Consider the following 20692-nt stretch of genomic DNA (forward strand, 5'->3'; position numbering starts at 1 on the left):
TACACATATAACATCCAAGAGCCTTTCCAGTGACAGATATGCCCACTTGGCTCCAGACACAGCCTTCAGCAAGGTAACAATATCAATGTCCACATCAAGCAGCGTTTTTACCTTTGCCGGGTCGTAGCTGCTTCAGTCAGCTCGGTTCTGCCACAGCTGTGGCTTTAAGGCTTCCCAGATGGGGCCTCCGGGCCACGTACCTTCAAAGGCTACTGGTATCTCAAAACACAGGGGGATCCAGCCTCTGCCTTCCAGGCTAATGGAGTCCCACACAGGGACCAGGCCTCTTGCCCTCCAAGGCTACTGGTATCCTAAACACAGGGGGATGCAGCCTCTGCCTTCCAGGCTTCACCAGGCCTCTCTTTCTAGGCCTCACCAGGCCACTCTTTCTCTACCCGTTTCAAAACTACCAGGGTTTATATATCCTTTTGTGCACACAGGACCTGTGATGATGTCACAGTCACGTGATCAGTCACCTGAGGGGGAGGTAAATGGTCAGCTAGAGCACACCACCTGGACATTCTAGCAATGCAGCAAGCCGCTGCATTACATATCCCCCCCCCCCTCTGTTTAAACTTGTGGGGTTGAACACATAGCATACACAATCACATTATAACCCACGGTTCACACAGAGACCATGTACTTGAAAATTACGCTGCTCAGCCCCTGGAACATTTGTCATCGACATTATCCCATTCCTTAGGGACCTACCATCTGTCATTGTCACTAACTTCGTCAAGTCACATTTCCGAGTAGTAACCTTGTCAGACTTCCCCCGCTCCCAGCGGTCAGTTGTAACCTTGTCAGACCTCCCCCGCTCCCAGCGGTCCATACAGCAGTGTGACTCACTTGCCCTTGTATCTAAGGTCAGGTCTGACTTCGTGCTGTCCCGTACTCTATTGGGTCATTTGTATGGGCCTCTCAGACCTGAGTTACTGGAGGTCTCACTACCTCTAAACCCACGCTCACTATCCTCAGGACATCTTGAAAGGTCTCTAACTTCTACTGTAGCCGTCCTATTATTTGAAGGGCCCTTTCTCTCTCTGGTCTCACAATTTATAGACGGCTGCCATCTTCTGCTGCTCAGACGATGCTGTCTTTCCAATCGCAGTCTGGCGAGATTCAACAAAACTACCTCTCAAAGGTAGGTCACTCGGTACTCCATCAGCATGCGCATATATGCAAGATTTTCTTCCTTTCTTACAGCGGAGAATGACACCATGCCGTCTTCATCTGGTATCCAGTCCTGATGATCACGTGGATTGCTTACTTTCATCACACCAGACTTCTTTACCATCATTTGCATGGCTTGGCCATTTCTCCCAATGAGCTTTCTTACCAGAGCATGAGGCACCCGGATGACTTCTTTCTGCAGACTTTGAGCTTTTCGCATAAGCTCCAGTTGTCTAATGGCTTGTTCCGTCTTCAACCGGACAAACCACTTCGTGCGAATACAGTGCATGTCACTTAAGATAGCCACCCTCTTCACTGTGACTTTGGTTGTGGACAGGACCACCAGCTGTTTAGCTTCTGAGGTCGAGAACACCTTACAGGCTCCCACAGCCTTCTTGAACTCTTCATGCGCTGACTCTCTGGTGCATTCTTCTCTCAAATCTTCGCGTACATCTATGAGACACTTGTACCAAGACGTTTCTGTCTCACCAGTGGTCTCCAAATGATCATCTGGTTCAGGTTTCAGGGACAACTGACTTTAAGCTTCTTCACCCTGTATGCTTCCCCTGAGCTGACTCACAGCTATGAACTCAAGAATTCTCGTCTTGACCACCCCCATTTCATACTTATTTTCTTTCAACACTTTCTCAGCTCTCCTCAGGTCCACCCTCTCATGGCCCAAAGGACTGAGCGCAACTTGTTTGCCCTTCTCCTTCTCCAAGGAGGCCTCGTTCACTGATTGGTACTTTGCCAGGCGACCTTTGAGCTCGACAACTTCTTCCTCTAGCTCAGCTATTCGCCTCTCAGCAGCCCATCTCTGAAGATCTTCCGGCTTCAACTGCTCCTTTATCAGGCCTCTCGCCCTCCAAGGCTACTAGTATCCTAAACACAGGGGGATCCAGCCTCTGCCTTCCAGGCTTCATCAGGCCACTCTTTCTCTATCTGTTTCAAAACTACCAGGGTTTATATATCCTTTTGTGCACACAGGACCTGTGATGATGTCACAGTCACGTGATCAGTCACCTGAGGGGGAGGTAAATGGTCAGCTAGAGCACACCCACTGGATATTCTAGCAATGCAGCAAGCCACTGCATTACAAATGCTATTGGACTTTCTTTATATTCATTGCACCATCAAAAGTGAATGGGATAACATGTTGTTGTGAAGTGCTGATATTTTTTCTTTCTATTGGACACTAAGTATAAATTCAATGATGCTTCTTCAAAAATGAGGAGTATAGGCGCAACCCTGGTATGTGGCTAATGTCTTCTACTATGCCCCAGAAGATATGTGCATGATAAAGCGACAAGTGCCAATTCCTACCTCCTATATAGCTTATATACAGGAACATTTAGCCCTACATGTACATATCACTTTTTCTGTCCTGTCTTTTAATGGACTTTGCCTAAATCAGTTTAACAGGTAGCCGTGCCCCATTAAGAGTTGGAAAGTTTCTTTTAGGCTAATCACAAACTTGCTCAGTGATGTTACCATATTCTTAGATGAGGTTACATATCTGTAGTAAGCAGCTATGTGGGAAATCAATTTCCGAACAATAAGTGGACTAGAGGACTGTGAATGGTTACCCTTGGAATAGGAACTTCCGATATGACCATCATAGATGAATGCTACTAGGAGAAATGGGATTGTAAGTGATGCCCAGAATGATCGGGTCACTGCATTAATTTAATCAGGGAGATCTCTACCCATGAATATCCACCTTTCAATTAAAGTCAATCAGCTACAGACAAGAGGCGGCTTCTCATGCACAAACACTTTCCTAATGTAAGTGAGGACCTGGACCCATTAGTTGGAGGACATCAGTGGAGATCCCAGTTTAGAAGATCTTATTGTGGAAACAGCCGATTAAGCTTCTTAAATAACTTCTAGTTAAAGCCACTGATTATTCTGATGACTACTGTTACCATTATGTTAATTTTTTTTGCCTGTAATTTTAGCAAAGCACACCACAAGAGCACAATTTATTAGCAACAGTAATTTTTAAAAGAAGCTATCCGCACAGTGTCACTTGACCTGAACGAAACAAGCACCAATAAAGCACTATTGCTTGGCAGCAGAACCTCTTAAGAGAACAAAACGTCCCACTCTGTCAGGAAGAACCACATCTGTGCGCCAGCAGAGCACATAATTAGGTTGGTGATTAAGTGATTAGCCATCTTCTGCCCAGTTTTGTTGAAATAATAAATTAGGACTAACAAGCTGAATGAACTCGGTACACAAGCTGCAGAAGAGCTATTCAATGACTACATGCTCTGGTAGTTTACATGAAATGATCACCACCAGGTCTGGCCAAAGAAAACCGCAGAAGCCGACATTTACACAGTATTTTTCAAGGTATTTAGTGCTAGCATACAATACCATGCTACACCATGATGTAAATCTGGAAAGGAGTACTGCTGAATATTTTGGAGAGCAGCTTACATAAATCCATAGTCAGATAAGCACTGTACAACTCACCTGTGTTTCATGTTCAATCACTTAGGAGTCCGAGCTTGTTCTGTTTTTCACATACTCCATGCTTTTGAATGAGGGACACATGTACGAAAATTTGGTCAAGGCAGTGATTTCTGTGCACGGAAACACCGTCCAAGCAGAAAATAACATAGCTGAATTAGTTCATTGAATTTCAAGGGAATCTGCCACTGGATTCATGGTGCCTAAACCACAGGCAGCATAGAATCATATAATGTTAGAGGGGACCTCTAGGGTCATCTAGTCCAAACCCCTGCTCAATGCAGGATTCACTAAACCATCTCAGCCAGATGTCTGTCCAGCCTCTATTTGAAGACTTCCATTGAAGGAGAACTCACCACCTCTTGGGGCAGCATGTTCCACTCATTGATAACCCTCATTGTTAAAAAGTTTTTTTCTAGTATCTAATCAGTATCTTCTCCCATTCAGTTTCATCCCATTGCTTCTAGTCTTTCTTTGTGCAAATAAGAATAAAGCCCCCGTCTCACATAGCGATATCGCTAGCGAGATCGCTGCTGTGTCACGGTTTTGGTGACGCAACAGCGACCTCACCAGCGATGTTGCTATGTGTGACACTTTGCAGTGATCAGGCCCCTGCTGTGAGGTCGCTAATCGCTGCAAAGTGTCCTGGACCATTTTTTGGTCGTTGGCCTCCAGCTGGCCAGCACACATCGCTGTGTGTGACCAGCGGGACCAAAGATCAGGCTGGTATCCATGGTAAACATCGGGTTTCTAGGGGCACGCGCGCACTTAGTAACCCACTGTTTACCATGGATTCCACTCTGCTACGGTGCGCGAGAGGTTACCGTTCACCTTAGCAGAGCCTGCTCCTGCTTCAGCTGCAGGCTGGTAACCGGGAGCAGGACATCGTGGAAAGATTCTTTCCACGATGTCGCTGCTCCCCTGATCGCTGGTGAGCCTGCCTGTTTGACAGCTCAGCAGCGATGTATTAGCGACGCAGCAACGATCCCTGACAGGTCGTATCGTTGTCGGGATCGCTGCTGCTTCGCTTAGTGTGACGGGGCCTTAAGGATAATCCCTCTACAGTGTGACAGCCCTTGAGATATATTTGTAGACAGCTATTACGTCTCCTCTCAGTCTTTTCTTTTGCAAGCTAAACATTTCCAAATCCTCTAACCATTCCTCATAGGACATTGTTTGCAGACCGCTCACCATCCTGGTCGCTCTTCTCTGAACTTGCTCCAGTTTCTTCATGGATCACAGCCTGGCTGCGAGATTGCGACCAGGTATATTTTACCCTGAAATACTGCAGTGTTCAGCGAAAAGTGTTTGAAAAGCTCACTGGGGACTATAGGGAGAGACCTGACTAGTCTGATGACATTCCCGTATGCTTTTTCCCCACAGGGATTGACAGGTTTCCCCCATGTGTATACACAAGGAAAGTCCAGTCAATCAACTGGAGTGGGGCAGGAAGAAGCTGGCTGGGGGCGTCACGTCTCACCCTATGGTCCCCAACCAGCTTTTCAAACTATGAATTCAGAGTGAAATATATCAGGTGCAACTGCGTAGCCAAGCTCTGATTCATGCTGATCATGGTTCAGCAGCATGGATCTAGTGACCGGTTCCCTTTAATGGGTCTGTTCAATATTTCACATACACAAACTCTGTAGTCTACCCACAAGACAAAATGAACCAAATGCTAATCTAATAGGGTCTAATGGCTAGTTGGATTACGTAGCATAACCATTTGCCATTAGATTAAGCAGTTCACCTTGGCTTATTTTATCTTTGGGGAGCCGTACTTGAAAGAGTTAATTGGTTCCTACTTTTGATTACTACACTTATGATGTATATTATTGTCAGACTGATCTGTCATATGCTGTCCCTGCACCTGTGAGATCAGTGACAGGTAGCAGTGCTGTAACTCATAACCCTGCTAGCTTTGCAGGTTAACCCCTAAAAACGCTGCAGTCAATAGTGGATACAGAGGTGGAGGAGGCTCCCAATGTAACCCCATTGGGCCCCAAGCGATATGATCATGGGATGCCAACAGATTCTCAATGGCACTCAATGCTGCTTTTTTCGTACACCTATTAGACCCTTGTAGAGTCAGAGGACATGTATTACAGTGCATGATATAAAAGATTGGGCTTCAAGCACCAAAGTGAGGCTAAAACAAGATTAGGAAGAAAAGGTGTAAAAAAAAAAAAAACTAAAGGATAAAATGAAAGGCAAAAAAACCCAAAACATTTTCCTCTATATAAATTGCTCAATTATATATAAAAAAAGCATACAATTAGTATTGCTGTGTTTATAAGAATTCGACCAATAAACTAAGCAAGCAAGCCTTCACACAGCTCCGTCTGAGAAAACAAAAACCGTTTATGGCTCTCAGAAAATGGAAGCATAGAAACAAAGTTATTTTCTTTAATTGTTCATAAAATGTAAAGGTCCAAAAGTGTGTATATTATACACATTTTACTAGACATTTTTACAATAAGGTCAAACACTGTAAAACTGAAATCAAAGTTTAAAAATTGCAGAATTGCTGTCATTTCCACCAAATTCCCACCGAACCAAGTATTTTTTTGATAAAATACAATAAAGTATATGCACCCTCTGCATCTCATGTTGCAAAAAAAAAACAAGTCCTCATATGCTCATACAGCTAAATTTTCCCCAAGAAATAAAAAGGTTATAGTTTATGAAATTACGACAATGAGAGACAGAAAAAGATCATGTCTGGTTCTGCAGCTGCAAAATATGAGAGTCCTTAAGGAACTGATATATCTGGGACTGATTACGTGTTTCTAATTTTGGTTGCATGTAGCACTAGCGCACACTATGCTATTTAACACGGAGATGGATCACGCTTGAGAAAGGGGGTGAGCCCCTGAAATGTCACACAGTACAAGCCAGTCTATTTCACTGGACTTACTATATTGTATGTGCGAATTGAATTGTAAGTCACAATGTCCTGTCTCTGGGTAACAGATGACTCAAAGATCACAATTGCAAGCAATAAGGACGCATGTATCGTTATTGCCATCTGAAGGGGCCTTGTATCGTGCTCTTTTGTTATTAAGGTTTAATGTGTCAGTGTTTAGTCACCCGCACGTGAATAGGCCCTAAGTGGACATCGAGTAATAAAGATGACGATAATCACAGAATGTGCAAGTTATCGGTGTGTCTATAATATCAGATACAATCAGCTATAAATGACTAATTAGTTTCCTATGTGTTAAGAAATTTCATGCAGTTGCGTTACTCCATGTACACAACAGATAGTTGTTGGCCAATCAGTTGGCCAACGGCTAATGTTCCTGACTTGCCCTTACATATTAGCAGTTGGCACAGCTGAGTGGTCGTGGGTTCTCTATGAGAGAGCTGCTACCAGACTTATCTAGTGGTGGCTTATCTCAATGACGATCAAAGCATCGGCAGCTGAAATCGGATCTATCATCTCTTCAGGGAAGAGTCAAGAGGCCTCCATACACATTGGACTCATCATCCGACCCTGCTGATAGCGTTAGTGTAATATTTAAGGGGGCCTTAATACTACACTTTATTTCCAGATAAGGGTCCATTTACATGGGATAATAATGGCAAAAGAACATTCATAAGAATGCTTGTTCCAGACAATTGGCCTGTGTAAATATGGCACGGATTGCAAGATGCTCAATTGTCGGCTAAATAGAGTGTATAAAAATGATCGTTGTCAATAACACATCACATACCCATGTAAAAAGCATGTGCTCCTGACAATATGTATGCTGAATTGGGAGCAGAATGCTACTTTTAATGATTGCTCTACCCCCATACAGTCTGCATTGGGCTCTGTGACTGGGCCTTTAAACGAGGGCCCTTTAAGTTGTATATAGTCGATCTGATCAGCTCAATAGACTTTAGCATTCAGGTGTAGTAAATGCCAAGAAATTCCCAGATCTTAAGTTAGTGAACATAAACCAGTTTACCTATAGAGAAGGAAATAATTATTTGATCCCTTGATGTTTTAGAAAGTTTGCCCACTGACAAAGACATGAACAGTCTATAATTTTAAGGGTAGGTTAATTTTAACATTGAGAGATGTTATCACAAAAAAATCAAGAAAATCACATTGCATAAATTAGGTACATTTATTTGCATTTTGCAGTGAGAAATAAGTATTTGATCCCCTACAAACCATTATGAGTTCTGGCTCCTACAGACCAGTTAGACGCTCCTAATCAACTCGTCACAGTGAGAAATAAGTATTTGATTCCTCTGGCAAACAACACATAATACTTGGTGGTAAAACCCTTGTTGGCAAGCACAGCAGTCAGACGTTTTTTGTAGTTGATGATGAGTGTTGCGCACATGTCAGGAGGAATTTTGGTCCACTCCTCTTTGCAGATCATCTCTAAATCAGATTTTGAGGCTGTCGCTTGGCAACTCGGAGCTTCAACTCCTTCCATAAGTTTTCTATGGGATTAAGGTCTGGAGACTGGCTAGGCCACTCCATGACCTTAATGTGCTTTTTTTTGAGCCACTCCTTTGTTGCTTTGGCTGTATGTTTTGGGTCACTGTCTTGCTGGAAGACCCAGCCACGACCCATTTTTAATGTCGTGGCGGAGGGAATGAGGTTGTCCCTCAGAATTTTACGGTACATGGCTCCATCCATTCTCCCACTGATGCGGTGAAGTAGTCCTGTGCCCTTAGCAGAGAAACACCGCCAAAACATAAGGTTTCCACCTCCATGCTTGACACTGGGGATGGTGTTCTTTGGGTCATAGGCAGGATTTCTCTTCCTCCAAACACGGCGAGTTGAGTTAATGCTAAAGAACTCAATTTTTGTCTCATCTGACCACAGCACCTTCTACCAATAACTCACAGAATCATCCAGGTGTTCATTGGCAAACTTCAGACAGGCCTGCACATGTGCCTTCTTGAGCAGGGGGACCTTGAGGGCGCTGCAGGATTTTAAACCTTTAAGTCATAATGTGTTACCAATGGTTTTCTTGGTGACTCTGGTCCCAGCTGCCTTGAGATCATTAACAAGTTCCCCCCGTGTAGTTTTAGGCTAATCTCTCACCTTCCTCATGATCAAGGATACCCCACGAGGTGAGATTTTGCATGGTGCCCCAGATCGATGTCGATTGACAGTCATTTTGTATTTCTTCCATTTTCTTACTATTGCACCAACAGTTGTCTCGTTCTCACCCAGCGTCTTACCTTTGGTTTTGTACCCCATTCCAGCTTTGTGCAGGTCTATGATCTTGTCCCTGACATCCTTAGAAAGCTCTTTGGTGTTGCCCATGTTGTAGAGGTTAGAGTTTGACTGATTAATTGAGTCTGTGGACAGGAGTCTTTTATACAGGTGACTATGTAAGACAGCTGTCTTTAATGCAGGTAACGAGTTGAATAGGAGCTTCTAACTGGTCTGTAGGAGCCAGAACTCAATGGTTTGTAGGGGATCAAATAATTATTTCTCACTGCAAAATGCAAATAAATTTATCTAATTTATACAATGTGATTTTCTTGATTTTTTTGGGATATTCTCTCTCTCAATGTTAAAATTAACCTACCCTTAAAATTATAGACTGTTCATTTCTTTGTCAGTGGGCAAACTTAATAAAACAGCAAGGGATCCAATAATTATTTCCTTCACTGTATGTTACATTTTATATTCACGGTTATACAAATATGCTGCATAACTAGGTCCTGAGTCGGCAAAGCCTGTTGGTCTGTAATACAGCAAAAGTGGCTCCCAACTCCATTTTTACATGCACTCACCCAACAGAAACAAAAGTTAATTGTCAGCAGCAGGAACAACTTTTAAATTATATTTAGCGCGGCTTGGCTTTTGGAGGCTTAGAGCACGCTTCATGGCATGTTTTATTATCTGCTCCTAATCATGTATGTATACTGAGATGATGCTCATATGTAAGATATGTGGGTGGAAAAGCTCTTTACATCCTTACTTACTTTTGGCAGAGCTGGCTGAAGAGCACTTTGGGTGTCAAGGGTTCTTTTCCAGGCTGCTTCATACTGTGCAGGAATAAGACCACCGCTGATGTGAGAGGACCAGGATTAGGTAGGGTGATCACTAACTCATCCTGAAAGGGAAAATATTATTAGAACACACTTTAGTGAATATTTTGTTTATCAGAATACCATCCAATGAGAAGGGTATGCCAATATATTATAACATAATACACACATATATACATACACACATCTATAATATAACCGGGGATGCGGGTCTCTGTCCGAGGCCTCGATAGACTGCGCATGCGTGACCCGCAGTCTGGCTCCAGACAGAAGACCGCATCCAGCCGTTACAGGTAAGAGGAGGTGTATGGCGTCGGAGATCGCGGTATGCGTAGGCACTGAACGCACACTGCGATCTCCGACGCCATACTTACATACTTACCTGACCGGGAAGAGCGTTGTCGCGGCGCCTCTCTTCAGCGGAGACCGGGGGTGGAGTGAGACGTCGGATCGGCACGTGCGCATAGCGCTATCCGGTGTCGTTTTACTGAAGACACATTTACAGTGTGTCCTCAGCAAAATGGCGCCGGACAGCGCGGTGCTCTGTCGCCACACTCCTCCTCCAACAGAACAGGACGCTGCAGCGCTGGAGTACAGAGAAGAAAGGGGAGTATAATGGTTTATTTTTTTGGGGATGTGTGTATAGTGGGGGGGTGAGGGGGCCACACATACCGGGATTAGGGGAGTCATGCATACCAGTATAGGGATGAGGGGAGCCACGCATACCGGGATTGGGGATGAGGGGTGCCACGCATACCAGGATTGGGGATGAGGGGTGCCACGCATACCAGGAATGGGGATGAGGGGTGCCACGCATACCGGGATTGGGGATGAGGGGTGCCAAGCATACCGGGATTGGGGATGAGGGGTGCCATGCATAATGGCATTGGGGATGAGGGGAGCCACGCATAACAGGATTGGGGATGAAAGGTGCCACGCATACCAGAATAGGGATGAGGGGTGCCACTCATACCGGGATTGGGGATGAGGGGTGCCACGCATAGAGGATTGGGGATGAGGGGTGCCACGCATACCGGGATTGGGGATGAGGGGTGCCACTCATACCGGGATTGGGGATGAGGGGTGCCACGCATACCAGAATAGGGATGATGGGTGCCACACATAGCGGGATTGGGGATGAGGGGTGCCACGCATACAGGATTGGGGATGAGGGGTGCCACGCATACCAAAATAGGGATGAGGGGTGACACGCATACCAAGATTGGGGATGAGGGGTGCCACGCATACCAGGATTGGGGATGAGGGGTGCCACGCATACCAGGATTGGGGATGAGGGGTGCCACGCATACCAGGATTGGGGATGAGGGGTGCCACGCATACCAAAATAGGGATGAGGGGTGACACGCATACCGGGATTGGGGATGAGGGGTGACACGCATACCGGGATTGGGGATGAGGGGTGACACGCATACCAGGATTGGGGATGAGGGGTGCCACACATACCAGGATTGGGGATGAGGGGTGCCACACATACCAGGATTGGGGATGAGGGGTGCCACACATACCAGGATTGGGGATGAGGGGTGCCATGCATAATGGGATTGGGGATGAGGGGAGCCACGCAAACTGGGAATGGGGATGAGGGGTGCCACGCATAGCAGAATAGGGATGAGGGGTGTCACGCATACCAGAATTGGGGATGAGGGGTGCCACGCATACCAGGATTGGGGATGAGGGGTGACAAACATACCAGGATTGGGGATGAGGGGTGACAAACATACCAGGATTGGGGATGAGGGGTGACAAACATACCAGGATTGGGGATGAGGGGTGACACGCAAACCGGGATTGGGGATGAGGGGTGCCACGCATACCAGGATTGGGGATGAAAGGTGCCACGCATACCAGAATAGGGATGAGGGGTGCCACGCATACCGGGATTGGGGATGAGGGGTGCCACGCATACCGGGATTGGGGGTGAGGGGTGCCACGCATACCGGGATTGGGGGTGAGGGGTGCCACGCATACCGGGATTGGGGGTGAGGGGTGCCACGCATACCGGGATTGGGGGTGAGGGGTGCCACGCATACCAGAATAGGGATGAGGGGTGCCACGCATACCAGAATAGGGATGAGGGGTGCCACGCATACCAGGATTGGGGATGAGGGGAGCCACGCATACCGGGATTGGGGATGAGGGGAGCCACGCATACCGGGATTGGGGATGAGGGGAGCCACGCATACCGGGATTGCGGATGAGGAGTGCCACGCATACCGGGATAGGATGGTGGGGGCAGCACAAATACCAGGAGGGGGACAGCACATACCAACATGGGAGACCATATACCAATAAAAATGGTCGCCACCCGGGCGTAGAACGGGTTCAATAGCTAGTACATATATATCCATACATATACAGTATATGTATATATCCATACATATACAGTACAGACCAAAAGTTTGGACACCTTCGCATTTAAAGATTTTTCTGTATTTTCATGACTATGAAAATTATACAATCACACTGAAGGCACCAAAACTATGAATTAACACATGTGGAATTATATACTTAACAAAAAAGTGTGAAACAACTGAAAATATGTCTTATATTCTAGGTTCTTCAAAGTAGACACCTTTTGTTTTGATGACTGCTTTGCACACTCTTGGCTTTCTCTGGATGAGCTTCAAGAGGTAGTCACCGGAAATGGTCTTCCTACAATCTTGAAGGAGTTCCCAGAGATGCTTAGCATTTGTTGGCCCTTTTGCCATCACTCTGCGGTCCAGCTCACCCCAAACCATCTCGAATGGGTTCAGGTCTGGTGACTGTGGAGGCCAGGTCATCTGGCGTAGCACCCCATCACTCTCCTTCTTGGTCACATAGCCCTTACACAGCCTGGAGGTGTGTTTGGAGTCATTGGCATGTTGAAAAATAAATGAAGGTCCAACTAAACGCAAACCGGATGGAATAGCATGCCGCTGGAAGATGCTGTGGTAGCCATGTTGGTTCAGTATGACTTCAATTTTGAATAAATCCCCAACAGTGTCACCAGCAAAGCACCTCCACACCATCACACCTCCTCCTCCATGCTTCACGGTGGGAACCAGGCATGTAGAGTCTATCCGTTCACCTTTTCTGCGTCGCACAAAGACACGGTAGTTGGAACCAAAGATCTCAAATTTGGACTCATCAGATCAAAGCACATATTTCCACTGGTCTAATGTCCATTCCTTGTGTTCTTTAGCCCAAACAAGTCTCTTCTGATTGTTGCCTGTCCTTAGCAGTGGTTTCCTAGCAGCTATTTTACCATGAAGGCCTGCTGCACAAAGTCTCCTCTTAACAGTTGTTGTAGAGATGTGTCTGCTGCTAGAACTCTGTGTGGCATTGACCTGGTTTCTAATCGGAGCTGCTGTTAACCTGTGATTTCTGAGGCTGGTGACTTGGATAAACTTATCCTCAGAAGCAGAGGTGACTCTTGGTCTTCCTTTCCTGGGGCGGTCCTCATGTGAGCCAGTTTCTTTGTAGCGCTTGATGGTTTTTGCAACTGCACTTTCAAAGTTTTCCCAATTTTTCGGACTGACTGACCTTCATTTCTTAAAGTAATGATGGCCACTCGTTTTTCTTTACTTAGCTGCTTTTTTCTTGCCATAATACAAATTCTAACAGTCTATTCAGTAGGACGATCAGCTGTGTATCCACCAGACTTCTGCACAACACAACTGATGGTCCCAACCCCATTTATAAGGCAAGAAATCCCACTTATTAAACCTGACAGGGCACACCTGTGAAGTGAAAACCATTTCTGGTGACTACCTCTTGAAGCTCATCAAGAGAATTCCAAGAGTGTGCAAAGCGTCATCAAAGCAAAAGGTGGCTACTTTGAAGAACCTAGAATATAAGACATATTTTCAGTTGTTTCACACTTTTTTGTTAAGTATATAATTCCACATGTGTTAATTCATAGTTTTGATGCCTTCAGTGTGAATGTACAATTTTCATAGTCATGAAAATACAGAAAAATCTTTAAATGAGAAGGTGTGTCCAAACTTTTGGTCTGTACTGTGTATATAAATATTCCAAGGGTAAATATCGTTTCTGAATGTGACAGGTTCCCTTTATAGTTTGTTTTTTGTTTTTCTATTTTTAAATAAAATACTTTTTTCTCATTTCTATTGCAATTATTTTTTACTTATATTTTTTTTCTCCTGCTAGGGAACTGGATTGCCTGTACTATATACTGCAATTTTTTGGTATTCTTTATTGTGGTTAATATGTGGCTGGGGGAAGTTAGCTTCATCAAAGGGGAGTAGGGGCAATGGCTGCTGGTTTAGGCACCTCACCAAGATACCAACATCTAAATGTGCTGTTAGAGATTAATAGCAGCAATTAAGTGATTAAAAAGCAGTGATCTTAGACGCAGGGGTTGGCTGTATAAAAGTCATGTGATAAACATCTTCATCACATGGTTGAAAGGATGAGATTCGGCATGAAGAGAAGACACTATATAGTCTAACAATGGTAACCTGTAAAAGTCTAAAACTTTTCCATGTTACCATTGTTAGACTTCATCTCTTTACTAGAGATGAGCGTTGTTCTACTCGAACTGTTCGCCAATCTCAAATTCGAGCTGTTTTGGGCGGTGCTCGAGCCGGTCGGCGAACACGAACAATTTGAGAAAAATTCGGCTGTTCGAGGTTATGTTCGATAACTGTTCGTGCACCAAAATCATAACTGGATTTTTTCTCAGTAATGATGAAAATTAATGTTAATACGCAGTTTGAGTGTACAGCGGGGCGGAGGGAGGGGCAGGGGATGGATCTCTGCAGGAACAATGAAGATCTCCATTTTTTTTTCTCTTTCCCGCATTTGCAGTGGGGAGGTGCAATCTGTCAGCCTATCAGCAGCGCACACACGGAGCGAAGTGCTTTTTTTCACACAAGCAAGGGCATGTGTGATTGGCAGTGTATGTCACATGTCCTTGCCCTATAAGACCAAGCCATTTTCCCCGTCGCCACCATTTTCTCACTGCTGCAGCTGCGTGTTAGACGGCACCGCTGTTGCTGTGTGCGCTATACCTTGTTAATTTCAAGCCAATTTTCGCACAAATATACAGATAGCTTGGGAGTAGGGAATAGTTGTGATTGCAGTCCTTTTAAGGACTAGGTTACAGCATTTCCTACGACTTTTATCAGGCAGGTCTGTGCTCTTAAATAGATAGATTTTGGGAGTAAAGACTAATTGTAATTGGAGTCCTTTTCAGGACTAGGTTACATCAGTTCCTATCAGTTTTTGCCAGGCAGGTCTGTGCCAGTGCTGTGCAAGTTTTTTTCACAGCATTTGGCTGAATCTAGCAAAGCTAATCCTTTTTGGCCTATTGCAGAGTGTGTTAGTCAGTGGAGTAGCCTATCTGTGTTGCAAGATATACCACCTGTGTATAGAATACCAATTTTTTTACTGCACCTAGTGAAGTAAAATCTTTTGGGCATAGCATCATTCTATTAGTCCATCTATACTGACCTCCATCAGGTTGCAAACTGAATATAATTTTTTTCTGCATCTAGCTCTGAAAAAATATTTGGGCTTCTAGCAGTGTGTGGGACTTGGTCTATTAGTCCATCTATACTGACCTCCATCAGGTTGCAAATTAAAAATAATTTTTTTCTGCATCTAGCTCTGAAAAAATATTTGGGCTTCTAGCAGTGTGTGGGACTTGGTCTATTAGTCCATCTATACTGACCTCCATCAGGTTGCAAATTAAAAATAATTTTTTTCTTCATTTAGCTCTGAAAAAATATTTGGGCTTCTAGCAGTGTGTGGGACTTGGTCTATTAGTCCATCTATACTGACCTCCATCAGGTTGCAAATTAAAAATAATTTTTTTCTGCATCTAGCTCTGAAAAAATATTTGGGCTTCTAGCAGTGTGTGGGACTTGGTCTATTAGTCCATCTATACTGACCTCCATCAGGTTGCAAATTAAAAATAATTTTTTTCTTCATTTAGCTCTGAAAAAATATTTGGGCTTCTAGCAGTGTGTGGGACTTGTTCTATTAGTCCTTCTATACTGACCTCCAGCAGGTTGCAAATTGAATATAATTTTTTTCTGCATCTAGCTCTGAAAAAATATTTGGGCTTCTAGCGGTGTGTGGGACTTGGTCTATTAGTCCATCTATACTGACCTCCATCAGGTTGCAAATTAAAAATAATTTTTTTCTGCATTTAACCCAGCCAATAGTTTTGGCCTAATACCACAGTTTGGCCACTCAGCTCTGCTCGGTTACCATCCATTGTTTTTTTGTGCAAACAACTCCAGAGTTGTGAATTAGTTAACCACCAAAATGAGTGGAAAAAGGCCTGCTGCTGGTGGAAAGGGGAATAGGCGTGTTGGGAAGGGGAAAAAAGGTTGTGTCCGTGGGGTAGGTGCAGAAGAAAGACCATCTTCCAGCCAAACTAAAATGTCTACTTCTTTTAGCGGACAATGTGATAAGATCCCTTTCTTACGGCCACGCCAATCGCTACAAATTCCAGATGAGGCACAAAAACAGCAGGTGCTTCAACGGATATCAAGTGCTCCTTTAAGTGGGCTCTCCTCCACATCAACTTCAACATCACAAATACTCCAGTCCTCAAAGGTGTCACCCAAATCGCACTTGCTTCCTCACAGCTCCCAAATCTCCAGCTGCCCGTCTGAGTATGAGGTAGAACAGATGGTTGAGTCTGCAGAGCTGTTTACTCATACTATAGCCTGGGAATCAGAGGTCGACTCCAGCGCTTCTGTGAATCCAGACGAGGAAATGATCTGCACTGATGCCCAGAATCTTTATGAGTCGGATCCAGGACCAGACGCAGAAGGTTCTGACCATAATGTAGACCCTCATTCCCAAACTGTAACTCCTGTTGGTGGAGACAATGAGGAAGACGATGATAAGACTCAAATACCTGATTGGAGCGACAACTTTAGTTTTTTGTCAGGGCAGGAACAGGTTGGCTCCGAGGACGACGGGTGTGATAACACACAGGGTGATGATGATGAGGTCGGAGATCCCACTTACTGTCAACCCACAGTCAGCCAAGAGATGAGGTCAGCAGAGGAGGTGGAGGAAGATGCTAGTGACGACGAGGTCAGGTTGCGCCTTCCTGGACAGAGACGTAGTACTGGAAGCACGTCAACAACTGCATTCTCAAACACAACTCTGCCTCTCACCACAAGTCGTGGTGGCTCTTCAGGTCGCATGGGTGCTAAGCCTTGCATAGCCTGGGCATTTTTTCAGATCGATAAAGATGACCCAACTCGTGTTATCTGTAACATTTGTCAGCAAAAGCTAAGTAGAGGCCAAAAAATACATAGTTTGAGTACTTCATGCATGAACCGGCACATGGACATGAAGCATAAGTTGCAGTGGGAAGCTCAGTGTGCTACAATGCGGCCTAGCCGGCCGGGCCAACCACCGTCTGCCATATCTTGTGCATCCGCGGCCTCTTCATCCTCTGTGACTGGGGGGACAGCAGTCACACCTGTTTTGGGGCGCAGACCTGCCACCTCTTTACCCGCAACAGCCAGCGTGATTGGCAGGTCATCATTTTCTTTGGAGGTGGTAACACCAGCTGGTCTTGAGCGCTGTCCGACATCGATAGCACCACCTTTGGATCAAGGCAACCTAACATGTCCGCCTGCATCTTCCTCACAGACCGGCAGTTTGCCGGGGACACCCTTATCAACCCCGTCTAAGCACAATAGCCAGCCCTCGGTCCCTCAGATGTGGACAAGTAAAAGACCATTTCCTCCTAGCCATGAGAAAGCTAAGAGGTTGAATTTCACCATCTGCAAGCTCTTGGCTGCAGAAATGCTGCCTTTCCGCCTGGTGGACACAGAGGATTTTCGAGACCTTATGTCCGTCGCAGTGCCCCAGTACCAGATGCCCAGTCGGCACTACTTCTCAAAGAAAGGTGTGCCTGCGCTCCACCAGCATGTCGCACACAACATCACCGCTTCTTTGAGAAACTCTGTGTGTGACAGGGTGCATTTCACCACAGACACTTGGACGAGTAGGCATGGACAGGGGCGTTACATGTCGCTGACTGGGCACTGGGTAACTATGGTGACAGCAGGACAAGGGGCTGCTGTCCAAGTCTTGCCGTCCCCACGAGTTGTGCGTCAATCCTCTTTATGTCAAAGTTCCTCCACTGCTTCTGCCTCCTCAACCTCCTCTCGGTCTTCCACCTGCACCCAAAGCCTGTCTGGTCATGCCACAAGCTTTCTAACTGCGCAGAAGGGATCCTGCACACCTCCTTACTATGCTGGCAGTAGGGCTCAACGTCATCAGGCGGTTTTTACATTGAAATGTCTGGGAAATGTGAGTCACACAGCTGAGGAGTTGTGGTCAGCTCTGGAGAACCAATTTCATGAATGGTTGTCTCCACTGGACCTGAAACCAGGGAAGGCCGTGTGCGACAATGCTGCAAACCTGGGTGCGGCCCTTCGCCGGGGCAATGTCACACACGTGCCTTGTATGGCTCACGTGTTGAACCTGGTTGTCCAGCAATTTTTAGCCCACTATCCCAGACTAGATGGCCTTCTGCAGAGGGCACGGTCGCTGTGTGCTCACTTCCGCCGTTCGCATCCCGCAGCTCAGCGACTTACATCTCTACAGAAGTCGTTGGGCCTGCCACTTCACCGGCTAAAATGCGATGTGCCTACCCGGTGGAATTCAACTCTGCACATGTTGCAGCGACTGTGGCAGCACCGACAAGCCCTGGTGCAATACGTTCTGACGTATAGCCTGGGCCAACGAGATTCAGAGGTGGGGCAAATCACGCTGGAGGAGTGGTCTCAGATCAGGGACCTATGCACCCTTCTGCACAGTTTTGAAATGGCGACGAAGATGTTTAGTGCTGACGATGCCATTATCAGCATGACTATTCCGGTGATATACATGCTGGAGCACATGTTAAACAGAATTCGGAGTCAGGTGGTGGCACAAGAGGAGGTGGAGGAAGTAGAGGAGGAGGAGTTGTATGCGGAAGGGCTAACAACTGCAAGGTCCAGACGGTCGGCAGCACCAAGGCGGCAGGCATGTGAGGGTGGGGGAGATGATTTTACCAGGGCGCATGGTAGCAGCCAAACTAGTGAGGAAGGTGCAGGAGCCCAGGAAGAAGTGGAGGACGAACTGATGGAAGACTCATCAGATGAGGGAGACCTTGATCACATTTCTGTTGTGCGAGGTTGGGGGGAGAGGACAGAGGAAGGAAGCATGATTGTTACCTCGCCACCAACACAACAGGGACTTGGTGCTCCTGGATGCGCAACACACATGAGTGCCTTCTTGCTGCACTACCTGCAACATGACCCTCGAATTGTGAGAATTAGAAATAATCCTGACTACTGGGTTGCCACACTGTTAGATCCCCGGTACAAAAGTAAATTTGCAGAAATTATTCCTGCCATAGAAAGGGATGCACGCATGCAGGAGTATCAGCAGAGACTGTTGCAGAATCTTACATGTGCTTTTCCACAAAATACCAGTGGTGCACGTAGTGAATCTCACAGTTCCAACTTGCCAACCGTGGGACCGTCAAGTGTTCAGCACTCAAACCGTAACAGAACCACAGTATCTGCTGGTAACATCAATTTTGCGGAATCATTTCACCACTTTTTTAGCCCATCCTTTGCAAGGCCACAGGAGACAAGAAGTCTGACACATAGTCAACGCCTAGAGACGATGGTACAGGAGTATCTCCAAGTAAACATTGAAGCCACGACTGTGTCACTGGACCCTTGCTCTTTTTGGGCTTCCAATCTGGATAAATGGCCGGAGCTAGCCACTTACGCCTTGGAGATCTTGTCATGCCCCGCAGCCAGCGTTCTGTCTGAACGTGTGTTCAGCGCTGCTGGTGGTGTGCTGACAGATAAGCGCACGCGGCTCTCCACTGATAATGTAGACAGACTCACGTTCATAAAGATGAACAAATCATGGATCCGAAACGACTTTTCTACCCCTGTGTCATCCTGGGGAGAGTAAAAGCTTGATGATTGGTTAAAATCACCCTACCAACCGTTTTAAGCTTTCAAATTACTAATCATGTATATCTGTATCTTGACTGGAAAATAATTTGGGCTTTGTAGCAGTGTGCAGCACTGATCCTATTAGGCCATCTATAATAAGCTTCACCAGATTTAAAATTAAAAATAATTTTTAGCTGCATCTAGCCCGGAAAATAATTTTGGGGCTCCGAGATGCGCAAGACACATAAGTGCCTTCTTGCTGCACTACCTGCAGCATGACCCTCATATTGTCAGAATTCGAAGTAATCATGACTACTGGGTTGCCACACTCTTAGATCCCCCAAACTTTTCGATCAACCTTTTCATTTTAATAAAGACCAAAAAAATGGTCATTTTTGAAATTATAAGCATTAGCAGGTTGTTAGAAACTGAAATCAAACAGTTTTCAACTCAAAACTTTATTCTAGGTGATGTTACATTTTCACATAGGACCCCTTGTTCGAAAGGAGCTTCTGAACTCTCTCGTCCATTGAATTTGTCAGGTTTTGGATGGTTTCTGCTTCAATTGTTTTGCATGAGGACAGAATACCCTCCCAGAGCTGTTGCTTAGATGTGAACTGCCTCCCGCCATCATAGACACTCCTTTTAATGATGCTCCAAAGGTTCTGAATGGGGTAGAGGTCAGGGGAGCATGGGGGTCACACCATAAGTTTGTCCCCTTTTATGCCCATATCAGCCAGAGATGCAGATGTTTTATGTGCAGCATGAGATGGTGCATTATCATGCAGAAAAATGATCTTGCTGTGAAATACACGGTTCTTCTTCTTGAACCATGGCAGGAAGTGCTGTTTGAGAAAATCCACATACATTATGGAGTTCATCTTTAGCGCCTTCAGGGATCCTAAAGGGGCCGACAATCTCTCTCCCCATGATTCCAGCCCAAAACATTACTCCACCTCCTCCTTGTTGGCGCTGTAGCCGTGTTTGCGTGGGGTGTCCATCAACCAGCCATCCTCCACTCCATTCATCTGGACCATCGAGCGCTGCACGGCACTCATCCGTGAACAAAACAGTTT

The 20692-nt window shown here is 45.7% G+C and overlaps 1 protein-coding gene across 2 annotated transcripts in view; it reads right to left on the reverse strand.

Moving 5' to 3' along the window:
* The window catches only part of USP45 (ubiquitin specific peptidase 45), a 142575-nt gene that overhangs the window by 54221 nt on the left and 67662 nt on the right, over positions 1 to 20692 (reverse strand). For both annotated transcript variants that reach the window (XM_073675755.1, XM_073675754.1), the window contains exon 8: positions 9592 to 9722. In XM_073675755.1, the coding sequence (XP_073531856.1) occupies positions 9592 to 9722 (131 nt within the window). The remainder of the gene's footprint in view (positions 1 to 9591; positions 9723 to 20692) is intronic.

This window comes from Phyllobates terribilis, unplaced genomic scaffold (genome assembly GCF_046119375.1).
Source record: "Phyllobates terribilis strain yellow unplaced genomic scaffold, ASM4611937v1 Scaffold_3__8_contigs__length_932513732, whole genome shotgun sequence".
Taxonomy (NCBI): Eukaryota; Metazoa; Chordata; class Amphibia; order Anura; family Dendrobatidae; genus Phyllobates; species Phyllobates terribilis.